The sequence below is a fragment of the Orcinus orca genome, chromosome 10, assembly GCF_937001465.1.
Source record: "Orcinus orca chromosome 10, mOrcOrc1.1, whole genome shotgun sequence".
Taxonomy (NCBI): Eukaryota; Metazoa; Chordata; class Mammalia; order Artiodactyla; family Delphinidae; genus Orcinus; species Orcinus orca.
In genome coordinates, this window is record NC_064568.1 from 39,446,650 (window position 1) to 39,459,091 (window position 12,442).

General features: G+C 46.7%; 1 protein-coding gene and 1 long non-coding RNA gene across 5 annotated transcripts in view; one reads left to right on the forward strand and one right to left on the reverse strand.

The window, feature by feature from the left end:
• The window catches only part of ATRIP (ATR interacting protein), a 16,877-nt gene continuing 4,435 nt past the window's right edge, over positions 1-12,442 (reverse strand). For 2 of the 4 annotated variants that reach the window (XM_004283896.4, XM_033413005.2), the window contains 10 exons: positions 11,723-11,841; positions 9,963-10,120; positions 8,610-8,705; positions 8,163-8,292; positions 7,284-7,973; positions 1,809-1,945; positions 1,559-1,650; positions 1,024-1,104; positions 552-804; positions 1-138 (listed from right to left, as the gene is read on the reverse strand). In XM_004283896.4, the coding sequence (XP_004283944.1) occupies positions 71-138; positions 552-804; positions 1,024-1,104; positions 1,559-1,650; positions 1,809-1,945; positions 7,284-7,973; positions 8,163-8,292; positions 8,610-8,705; positions 9,963-10,120; positions 11,723-11,841 (1,824 nt within the window). In that variant the 3' untranslated portion in view covers positions 1-70. Of the gene's footprint in view, positions 139-551; positions 1,121-1,558; positions 1,651-1,808; positions 1,946-7,283; positions 7,974-8,162; positions 8,293-8,609; positions 8,706-9,962; positions 10,121-11,722; positions 11,842-12,442 lie in introns of those variants that run through there. The other 2 variants (XR_007479765.1, XM_033413004.2) reach the window with 2 other exon arrangements.
• On the forward strand, positions 1,939-10,803 carry LOC125965638 (uncharacterized). Its single transcript, XR_007479772.1, has 2 exons — positions 1,939-2,472; positions 10,555-10,803. It is a non-coding gene; the product is annotated as an uncharacterized LOC125965638 (long non-coding RNA).

The window sequence follows — 12,442 nt, forward strand, 5'->3', positions numbered from 1 at the left end:
TTTTAATCAGGGGATGAGGTAAGGAAAGTGGTGGTGTTGGTGCCACCATGTGGCTCGATGCTCACAGGCCTCAGCCACAGTCCATCTCGGGGTCGTCCACATCAGCCTCTGCGGCACAGAGATCATCCAGGGCTGCCTCTGAGCCAAAAACAAGAGGGTTCTGTGGTGAAGTCCTGCCTGAAGGTGCTGGGACTGGGGGAGGTCCCACCTCTCCTCCCCACCAGGCCCACAGGAACTAAGCAGTCCCTTCCACACCCAGGCCTTGCTCCCTCAGCTACTGCAAGCAAAATAATACAAAGGCAATTCAGACAGGGATGTTTCTGGAAAAACCGTGGCTCTGCCAGGCCGACTCAGTAGGTATGATCAAAAGGCAGGCTGATATGCTGAGAGAAGAACCGGACAGGGAAGAAAAAAAAATGGCCCCCGTGCCGGCAAAGGCTGTGTGGATGGAGCACTGCTGACCTAAGGCCAGGTAGTCTGATTTGTCCATGAACTTCAGGGCAAACTCCACATGTGGGCTGGGGCAGGGAGGGGCCCTCCTGCAGGCTCACCTTCACAGCCTGTCACGTCAGGAAGCCCTCGAATCAGCATGCTGACCCCTGGCATCACCTGGTCGTACTGATGCAGGACCTCCACGCAGTGCACAGTGAAAAGCTTGTCCTTTTGGGACAGACTGTGCAGCAGCAACACTGTATCTCGCAGACACCGCACTGTCCGCTTCTGCTGGTCAGTCCTCGGGGGCCCCCCTGCCCTCCGCACAGTCAGCCACTGTCTGTGCAGCATCACCGTGAGTGCTCTGACTACCTGAGGGAGGGCACAGGCTGAGGTCAGGTCAGGTGGTCCCTGCACCCTGACAACCTGCTTAGCTGGGCAGCATCTTTCCTAGCCACCCGGGTGAGGAAGGTTCTGAACAGTGGCACCAGGGTCTAGCCCTGGTGAAGGAGCATGGGATGCTTTCACGGGGCCCTGTCATTCACCAGCAGAGCTGCCCACTGTCAGCCCCTGCCTGCCCCCGGCACTCACCTCCACGTTGCACTGGCAGCTGGAACCAGTGACTGGGGAGGAGGGGCTCTGCACAGCAAGCTTAGCCAGGAGCCACACAGCCTAGAACAAGAACAGACTGTCCCATCCATGGCACAGTGAGGCCCTGGTCACAGGGAGGGCTTTCTCAGCCTTCTACAAGAGCTCCAGTTGCCTCAGCAACTGCTTGTCTGCACTAATGGGATCCAAGAGGTGGTAGTGTTTTGGGACCTTCCCAGGAGACACTCAGGACCAACACCTGTGTCTCACCACTGACCCACCTGCCTCCGTGCCCACCTCCAGCCACCAGGCAACTTTGCCAAGTCCCAGGATACCCTGGGCTCCGACTGTACTGTATCTGTGTAGTATGGAGCCCCCCAAATGAGTTTACCTTGCTAGTGGCTCAGCGTGTTACCAAAATGAATTAAAGCTTCCTTTAATTCCCAGAGGAAGGAGAAGAGTGGCTCTTACATGGGATGGAGTGGGGTGGGGTGGGGTGGGTTGGTGAGCAGCACAAAAGGGGCTCTGGTGTCTTTACCTCTTGTTCCAGCTGAAGCCACTGTGTCTCCGAGGCGGCTTTGTCAGGCCTCGATGTGATGTACATGTACAGCAGCAGCAGGAGGCAGCCTTCTGGAAAGGACACACCACCTCTCACTCAGCATCCGCCTTCTCACCCAGTGCCTGAGGTACAAGCTGCAGAAGCCCTCAGGAGGCCCTGGACCTGCCCCTGCCACCACCCTTCCCTCCAAGCTGCAGGAGTCCAGACGCACGCCCCTGGCCTGCTTTACCCGGGTGGGAGCAGAGCTGAGGTGCAAGCTTCTCATGGTCCACCAGGAGGGACAGGAGCTCAATAGTCAGCAGCACACTAGGCAGGGGTGTCTCTGGGCGCAGGCACTGTGGCAGCACCCGGAACACGCACTGGAACCTGAAACACAGGGCCCCAGAGAGATGTGACACCTCCAACCCAATCCCTCACCTTTCACGATAGGCAACAGGAAATTGAAGAGGCCAGTAAAAAGGAGACTCGATTCAGACAGACCTGAGTTCAAATGCCACCCTACTTGCTGATACTTGTTTCAGGTGAACGAGTGGGTACTACCCTTCACTGTGGGACTGCTGTGAGGGACAGGGCCTGTCATCCCTTAGAGATGACAGGCCCTTACCTGGCACAGTGCCACCCAGCAAATACGAGGTGCCCCCTGGACCTCGGGTGCCGGCCTCTGCACTACTCTTGGGCTCCTTCCTGCCTCTGCTCCCAAACAGGGAGGCAGGTTCAACTTGAGTGTGAGAGAAACGTCCTGTGCCCACCACCAGAGGACTGGCCAGGCATCAGCAGCAACAATGTGGACTTGGCTATGGTTGGATCTTATGAGACCACTCGCTGGGCAAGGAAGACTTCATTTTCCCCACTTGTCGGGAAACACCAGCTCCTCTGCCGCCACGTATGAGAAGGTACACACTCAGGGTGTGCATGGTGAGGGGCTTGGGCACTCTCCCCCTGGTCTTGGGGGCAAAGAGATGGCGCATTCATTACCAAGGAACCGAGTCCAAAGACAAGCACTGCTTTTTGCTCAACCCACACAGCCTCGTGGGTGGGGGGAGAGGCAGTTCTGCGGGTATGTCCCTTTTCATGCGCACGGCACCGAGGGTTAAGAATATTCCTTGTACACCATTAGGAAGCAAGGTCTTTTTGGGGCGAACTCATTTTAGAGCAAATCCTGTATGAGAGACAAGCTGAATGTTTCTAGTCACCAGGGAGTGTGGAACTTTGTGGGAAACTGGAATTTAACTGGTTACTACCTAATTTCATTATTAGGCCAGAAGTGGCCCCTGAAACTAAAAAAAATCCATCTTTATATACAACACAGTGGTTTCCAAATTATTTTTGACAGCATCAGAGCCGCCTTTTTAAATGAAAAAATTTTTTTTTTGGCACAGCCCCTAAATGCACAATAAATACGTCATGCTGCCCTGGCTGAGCTGGGGATGAGAACTTTTTGTTCAAAAGCGCCTGCCATGCCAGTACCTGGGGAGCTACGCTGGACCTACCCCTAAAACAGATGCAGTGGGAAGACAAGTGTCTGAGGGGATGATGTGCCCTCAAGCCTGGGTGGGCAGTGGTGCCTTTCATAGGAGATCACAGCCTGCCTGGCTGCTCATGTTGTATCGTATACTGCTATGGAGCCTTGGGAGCACCTGTCCCTGGCTTTTACTACAAGGTGAACAAGAAGCTGTGTGGTAATGGGGTTCAGCCTGCAAGCATGAAGGAATTCAGAGAAGCACTGTGTGGGAGGTGGCATCAGACAGCGATCAAGAACAATGATTCAGGAGCCTAACTGGCTGATCTAGCATACTCCCTCTGGGGTTTCAGACAAGTTTCCCTACCTCAACATGGGGTTTATTCATTCAACAAACACTGAGTGCTCACAGTGAGCCAGGCTCTGTACTGGGCGTGAAGACAACAGGGCTCTGAGGGTGCCATCCAAGCTAGTGAACAGAAGGCATCTGTGTCTGGCCTGCAGTAAGCACCCATTAAATGGCTGTTTTTTGATGTTATTGTGGACAAGCTCTACAGGAATAGAATGATGATATATCTACCAAGAGAACTGCTAAAAATGTGGTTCCTGGAATTCATTCATTTAAAAAGTAAGAAACGGATGCAAAGATTTTTCAATATCCACATATCAATCAATGTGATACACCACATTAACAAACTGAAGAATAAATACCATGTGATCATCTCAATAGATGCAGAAAAAGCTTTTGACAAAGTTCAACATCCAGTTAAGAGAAAAACTCCAGAAAGTAGGCATAGAGGGGAACATACCTCAACATAATGAAGGCCATATATGAAAAACCCACAGCTAACATCATATTGGTAGGGACTTTCCTGGTGGTCCAGTGGTAAAGAATCCACCTTCCAAAGCAGGGGACGCAGGTTCGATCCCTGGTTGGGGAACTAAGATCCCATGCGCCTCGGGGCAACTAAGCTTGTGTGCCTCAGAGAGTTCACATGCTGCAAACTACAGAGCCCACACACTCTGGAGCCTGCGCGCCACAACTACAGAGTCCACACACTCTGGACCCTGCACGCACAACTAGAGAAGAGAAAACCCACATGCCACAACTAGAGAGAAGCCCGTGTGCCACAATGAAGAGACCATGCGTTGCAACTAAAGATCTCGCATGCCTCAACGAAGATCTCACATACCACAACTAAGACCCAATGCAGCCCAAATAAATAAATAAATAAATAAAATTAAAAAAAATCATACTCACTGGTGAAAAGCTGAAAGCATTTCCTCTAAGATCAGGAAGAAGACAAGGATGAGCACTCTCACCACTTTTATTCAACATAGTTTTGGAAGTCCTAACCACAGCAATCAGAAGAAAAAGAAATAAAAAGGAATCCAAATTGGCAAGGAAGAAATAAAACTGTCACTGTCTGCAGATGACATTATACTATACGTAAATCCTACAGGTGCCACCAGAAAACTACTAGAGCTCATCAATGAATTTGGTAAAGTTGCAGGATACAAAATTAATATACAGAAATCTGTTGCATTTCTATACACTAGCAATGAGCTATCAGAGAGAGAAATTAAGGAAACAATCCCATTTACCATCGCATCAAAAAGAATAAAACACCTAAGAATAAACCTACCTAAGGAGGCAAAAGGCCTGTACTCCAAAAACTATAAGACACTGATGAAAGGAATTGAAGACGACATAAATGGAAAGATATACCCTGTTCTTGGATTGGAAGAATCAATACTGTCAAAATGCCTATACTACCCAAGGCAATCTACAGATTCAGTGCAATTGTTATCAAGTTACCAATGGCATTTTTCACAGAACCTAGAATAAAATTTTAAATTTATATGGAAACATGAAAGACCCTGAAACAGCCAAAATAATCTTGAAAAAGAAGAACAGAGCTGGAGGAATCATACTCCCTGACTTCAGACTATACTACAGCGCTATAGTAGTCAAAACAGTATGGTACTGGTGCAAAAACAGACACATAGATCAACGGAACTGAATAGAGAGCCCAGAAATAAACCTACATACCTAAGGTCATTTAATCTGTAACAAAGGAGGCAAGACTATACAGTGGAGAAAAGACAGTCTATTCAATAAGTGGTGCTGGGAAAACTGGACAGCTACTTGTAAGACAATGAAATTAGAACATTCTCTAACACCATATACAGAAATAAACTCAAAATGGATTCAAGACCTAAAGGGAAGACCAGCTACTATCAAACTCCTAGAGGAAAACATAGGCAGAACACTCTTTGACATAAATAGCAGCAAATTTTTTTTTTTTTTGGATCCATCTCCTAAAGCAAAGGAAACAAAAGCAAAAATAAACAAATGGGACCTAATTAAATTTAAAACCTTTTGCACAACAAAGGAAACCATCACAAAATGAAAACACAACCTGTTGAATGGGAGAAGATAACTGTAAGTGATATGACCGATAAGGGGTTAATATCCAACATATACAAACAGCTCATACAACTCAACATCAAACAAACAACCCAATCAAAAAACGGGCAGAACTGAAAAGACATTTTTCCAAAGAGGACATCCAGATGGCCAACAGGCACATGAAAAGATGCTCAATATCACTCATCATCAGGGAAATGCAAATCAAAACCACAATGAGATATCACCTCACACCAGTCAGAATGGCTATCATCAAAAAGAACACAACAAATGTGAAGAAAAGGGAACCATCCTACACTGTTGGCGGAATGTAAATTGGTGCAGCCACTGTGGAAAACAGTATAGGGGTTCCTCAAAAAATTAAAAGTAGAAGTACCATGTGACCCAGCAATTCCACTCCTGGGTATATATCTGAAAAAAACCAGAAACACTACTTTGAAAAGAAACATGCACCCCAATGTTCACAGCAGCGTCATCTACAATTGTCAAGGTATGGAAGCAACCTAAGTGTCCATCAACAGATGAATGGATAAAGAAGATGTGGTACACACACACACACACACACACACACACACACTGGAATACTACTCAGCCATAAAAAAGAACAAAATTTTGCCATTTGCAGCAACATGGATGGCCTTGGAGGGCATTATGCTAAGTGAAGTAAGTCAGACAGAAAGGCAAATACTGTATGGTATCGTATGTGGAATCTAAAAAATACAGCAAACTAGTGAACAAAACAAAAAAGAAACAGGCTTACAGACACAGAAAACAAACTAGTGGTTACCAGTGGGGAGAGGGAATGGAGGAAGGGCAATATAGCAGTAGGGGATTTAAAAAAAGCATTGTTATGGGATTATATGAAATCGTGTGTGAAACTTTTGGAAACTGTAAAGCACTACGGAATTAAAAAAAATAAAAGGAAAGAGAAGACTCAATAATAAAAAAAGAAGCAATCAGCCACCAGGAGCTGGGCCCCCTGCCAGGCACCTGGGTGATGGTAACACGCCTACCTTGCTGCTCACACTACTCTGCAGTACACTGTGTCTAGCTCTAAGCACCACCTTTAGGATGCACCAGACAAGCCAGAATATATTCATATGGAAACCAGGATCCAGAAGTGTTTTTAGCAAACAGGTATTCTGAGTTCAGAGACAAAAAGGCTTAAGAGACATCCAACAGAGGAACTGGCCTCTTGGTGGAATGCTGAGGGGGAGATGGGATTACAGGACGAGGGGATTGGCTGGGTGGTGTTTACCCTCCCAGTGTTGAGGGTCTGGAATCCCAAGCTAGGAATTTATGACAACAGTGTTCCGCAACAAACCTTAAGAAGAGCAAGTAACCTGTGGCTCATGCCAGTGGTGGACACCATGATGATGGGCAGATGCCCAGCAAGGTCAGCTTGTAGCTGCAGACCCTCCACACACCCTCTGCTTCTTCAGGGAACCCCACCAAACTAAACTTCAATGTGGCTCTGAAATCTGGTCTTCACCTGATCCATGTCCCAGGTTCAAAGGCCTCTTGATTCAACCTTTGTCTGTTTCGGGGGCAGGACACTCTTCCATAGTGACTAGCTTCTTTTGCTTACCTACTATCCAGAGGCAGAACTAAGCCAAATAAACCACTTCCTTGGTTCTTCTAACTCCTGGCCCCACTTCCCATCACTTCAGAACTCTAGCTAAGAACCTAAACCAAGGCTTAGAGCTGAGCAGTATGGACGAGTCAAGATGGGAACAAGTACAGGGGCCACAGGACAGACCTCAAGAGGCCGGGTAAGACCCACAAGGAATCATGACTCCCATGCTGCGTTATACCTGGGCAGGAAATCAAAGGAAGCATTTTCAGCTAATTTCACCAAAACCTTAAGGCACTGGCTGAGGACACTGGCTTTAAGGTGACCTGTTGCTGCAGAAGAGAAAGCCAAAAGTTGAAGAAGCATCTTCAATAGTGGATGCTGGCCTTGGTCACCAGCAAGCCTCCCTGGGGCTGAGGTCACATCCCCACGACCATGTCCGTCAACCAGGCTCTGGTCTCCTTCCCTAGCAGCAGAATCGGCGCCTGCTCCTGACAGTAACAGGCAAATGACTGCTCCGCTGTGGCACACCAGGTGCTGAAGAACGCTTAGTGAAGCCACAGAGAAGCCTTCCAGGTTGCAAAGTGAGTCCTCGGGGCTGGCCTCTACCCCAGAGCTCACACAGGAGGGATGTGTCGGTGAGTCCGCAGGCGCTCCGCTTCTCTTGGCTGCTGCCAAATCCTGCAGAGCCTGGCAGTGTAAGCCGATAAAGAACTGCACCAGGGGGAGGAGGTGCACAGCTCCAGGAAGCTGGCAGAGTGGGAAGGCCCTTCCGCCTCCCTCTGCTGGGTCTCTGTCACAGGAGCCTTCATTCCTGGCCACCAGATTCAGTCCAGTAAGTGCCAGGTTCTGTGCTTCTCTCAGGGCCAAGAGGGGAAATGACCCATCACAAGAACCTGTGGTCCTCAGGCTTGAAATCCCAGTCAAGGTACTAGCAACAGACACAAAAGAAAACACACAAGTGTGAGAGGGAGATAAGGTCAAGGGACCCAAACAACCTGCCTGCTAAATTCTCTAGTTTTCCTGCCCAGAGCAGACCTCCTAGGCCGGTCAGGACCAGATAGGGACTTGCTTCCTGGAAACTTCTTCCAAACAAGCTTTTTAGGAGTCTTATGCTTACCTGCCAAGCCCGGGTAGCTGGAACAGGGTGCCGGTAGGAGCCTCAGAACAACTGCTCAGGAGGTGGCACAGACCTAGGGATGACCCTGGGATCAAAGGCTGCTTCAGGAGAAGGTTTATCAAAATGGAGCCTGCAGAAGACAAGGTGACTGTAGAAGGTTCTGACATGAGAGTGCTTTTCTGTGATGCCAACTATCCTCTAAACTGCCACTAAGTTCCCTTGAGACGCCTGTGGGTACTGAAGGCTCGGAGGCATACTTGCTCTTGGCCCCTTCCATTTTATAGTCTTCTGCTTAAGCCACAGACTACTACTCCCTTGGACCCTCTAAAGCACCGCCTGGGGTACTGATTGAGCCCAGGACAGTTCCCTAGGCAATTCCACTGCAGCATCACAGAGGATGATCGGACCCAGGAAGGCCTCCTGCAGAAGGAGCAGGCATTCTGGTACCTTGAGTGTTTGATCTCTGCATCCAGCTGTCAATAAGCCTTTTCTGGGACTGTTCTTGCTTTATCGGGTCATCTCCCAGACTGTGGGTCTTATTCTCTGAATAACAGATAATATGTTAATCAAAACTGGAACACAAAAGCACAAGTATATCAGAAACTCTTAAATGTAATGAGTTTAAAACATACATTGTTCTACTTCTTCAACTTTGGATCAAAACAAGAGCCAAAGCAACTCAAGAACCTTCACATCTTTGCCTTCCTCATATAAAACAGGAACTTGCATAAGGAAAGGAAAGGAAAAGAAAATTAAATTGTTTGCCCCACTTCAAAATCAGGCAATAACATAAAAGCATTTTATATGATTCTTATTATGTGCCAGACACTGTTCTAAGAGCTTTATACATGCTAGCTCTCTTGTTCCTCACAGCAACCCAACCAGGAGGTGTTATCATTGGCTCTGTTTTACATATGGGAAAACTGATGCACAGAGGTTAAGGGACTTGCTCAAATCATACAAGCCAGTAAGCAGTGTGACTGGGACTCTCGGCCAGGCTGGTGGGCTCCACTGCCAGCTCATAACACCACCCGATAACCTCTCCTGAAGTTGCTAAATATCAAAAATGTTAGTAGCTGTAGTTCTCAGGGGTGGCGTGATGCTAATGACTTGAAAGGGTTGATGGTAGGAGAAAGGCAATGTATCTGAATTGTAAGATAAACTGGCATAGCACAGTCTCAGAGTGAAAACCTACTAATGCTAGATTGTCTCTCTAGAAAGCAGTAGCATTCCCTCAGTCTGGACTCAGCTGGGCGATGAAAGGAGCACATGTTCCTGCATACTAGCTGTGTTTCTGGCGTGGCAATGGATGCTGACTGGAGGTTTTAAAATATGCCTGCAAATTCTTTGACACACTTCTCCTCAAAGGGTGCAGCCTAGTTTTCTTCCCCTTGAACATGGCCCAGACTCAATGACTCACTTCTAACAAACAGAATGTGGCAGAAGTGATGCTATGTGACTTTTGAGGCTAGGCCATAAAAAGGATAGCTTCCACCTATCTCTCTGGGTTTGCTAGCTCTAGAGGAAGCCATCTACCAGGTTATGAGATCAGCCAAGTAGCCCTGTAGAAAGGCCCACATGTGGAAAGGAATTCCACTGCCAGACATGTGAGTGAGCCACCTTGAAATAGATCCTCCAGCCCCCTACAAGGCTTCAGTGCCCGCAGAGACAAACCATCCCCACTGTGCTATCAGAACTGCTGACCCACAGAAACAAGGAGAAAATAAATACTCAAATGTTTCAAGGCTCAAGTCCGAGTAGTCTGATATAGAGCAACAGATGATGGATAGACTGACTTACCCTCTTTGCCCATCAGGGACTTATATCCTGGATCGGTCTGGCAGGGGTGGGGAAGGGACATGTTAGCACTAAAAGACTCCTTTGTAGGGAAAGATGGTTTTCCAAGTTGTGGAGAACATGCTTCTGGCTTTATAACCACAGAAGGGCTTTTCCTAGGACTGGAAAAAGTTAACTATGAAAGCAAAGTAATGATTCTGCTAACACCATGTAAAATACCTGGTTATAAAACTTCTAACAAACTTTAAACTTTTCCTATCTAGGTGATTTGACCAAAAATTTTATCTATTACACGTTTGTTATTCTTTGTCAGGACAGCAATGCAAAATTCAAGGCATTTTGATTCAAATTGTTGAAAAAAAAAATCTTTCATTTGCTTCCACCTTCTTCCAATCACCCAAAAGAATTGGCTATAACTCCATTACTATTTCCAGTTCCACCAAAACATCTTTTCAGTTTGCAACCTCATTTTTTTAATTGAAATATAGTTGCTATATAATGTTATATAAGTTATAAGCAAATGCTATAGTGATTCATAATTTTTTTTTTTTTGCGGTACGCGGGCCTCTCACTGTTGTGGCCTCTCCCGTTGCAGAGCACAGGCTCCGGATGCGCAGGCCCAGCGGCCATGGCTCACGGACCCAGCCACTCCGCGGCATGTGGGATCCTCCCAGACTGGGGCACGAACCCGTGTCCCCTGCATCGGCAGGTGGACTCTCAAGCACTGCGCCACCAGGGAAGCCCTGATTCATAATTTTTAAAGGTTATACTCCATTTATAGTTATTATAAAATATTGGCTATATTCCCTTTGTTGTACAATATATCCTTGTAGTTTATTTTATACTTTAATAGTTTATACCTCTTACTCCCCTATCCCTCTATATTGCCTTTTTCCCATTTCCTCTCCCCCCTGGTAACCACTAGTTTGGAACAACCTCTTTTATAATAGTCAGGGACTGAATGAAAAGATTTTCAGGAGAAAGAGGGTCTAGAAAAAGGTGTATTGTGTCTTGCAACTTGGAAACTGAGCCAGTGCCTTAGTGCCAGGGTCTTTATGTTAGAGAAGCAGTCTTAACCCTCTGATTGGATCAGACAATGCTGAGGCACTCCTGTTGGTGTAAAGAGGTGAGGATGGACTCCCTCTGCTCTCCTGTCTTACCTGGGCTACGCAAGGCAAGAAAAGTTCAATTTCACACCCTGCCCATTATAAGCAAAGGCAGCAGAATGTTTAATACCAGGAAAAGACGACCTGACCCACACTGTTCAAATTTCAAGGGTGATCCTGAGAGTGTGCCAGACTTCTTTGGCAGGCAGGGGACAGGACGGACCATTAACAAACTGATCACATCTGCAGCAAAGGTGGGGACTGCTGGACAGCAAATGAGAAAAAATATTCCAAGCAGTTGGGACTGAAATACAGTTGGGGCAAAATCATTTATTTGAAACAAATTACATAAAAATGAAGACTGGTCCACTCCAAAAGTTTGGAGAGCATCTTTCCAGCCTCTTTTCATCCCGAGGAGCTGTGTTGTGTTTATAAAGTCTACAGGGAGGAAGCACTTCTAGAGTGCGGGGCCTTTATGCTATGATGCCCCAAACCATTCTAGTCTCATCCAAACCATATTTGAGGCCTTCAGGAAAGAGCATCTATGCCCCAGTGGCAGAGTCTAAACGACCTTTGTTCAGGACTAGCCTGACATTGTTATTCAGACTTTTTACTAAACGATACAAAACTGTATTTTCCCTCTAGCACCATCATTACCTGACATGGGAAATGGAGGGAGCAGCTAGTTTATTAGCTCGTTCACTGCTTTGAAGCTTTGTCCTTAATTCATTCATCTCTGCATCTTTAAACTGGAGTTCAGACTGCAATGACTGGAGCTGGAAGGCAAAAGAAGCATACTTATAGAGGCCTCATCACATATACAGAAACAGCTCTGGGCTTCAAAATCTCAGGATAGTAAAGGAAAAACAAGCAATGAGAGATAGTATAAAATTCTGCTGTGACATAAATGTCCTAAAATATCAAGCTTTAACCTTCTTCCTGAAAGATGACATGGTATTCTAGAAAGATATTTTGACCTGAACTATAGCTGGTTAGTTTGTGAGGGTTCAAATATCATTTACTCAGCCTCTCTGAACTCCAGCTTATCTGTAACATAAGTACTTGTCTTCCTGGTTGGGGGTATTAAGTAAGAATGGTGAATGTAAAATGCCCAGCACAGAGCTTGACAAGGTACCATATCTCACGGTAACATGTAGACCTTTTAGTGAATATAGTGGTGCACAATCCAAGTCTTCCTGAAGGTCTGGGCTGAGTATTTAGAAGAGTTTTACCAAAACCTTGTACAGTGTGGGGAGACCTGCTGTTCTGGCCAATGGTAACTGCTGCCATTCCCAGGCACAGCACCAGACACAAGGGCGGGACCATTTAAGTCTCACGACAGCCCTTCTGGTTATTTTCTGGAACAGATAAGGGAAA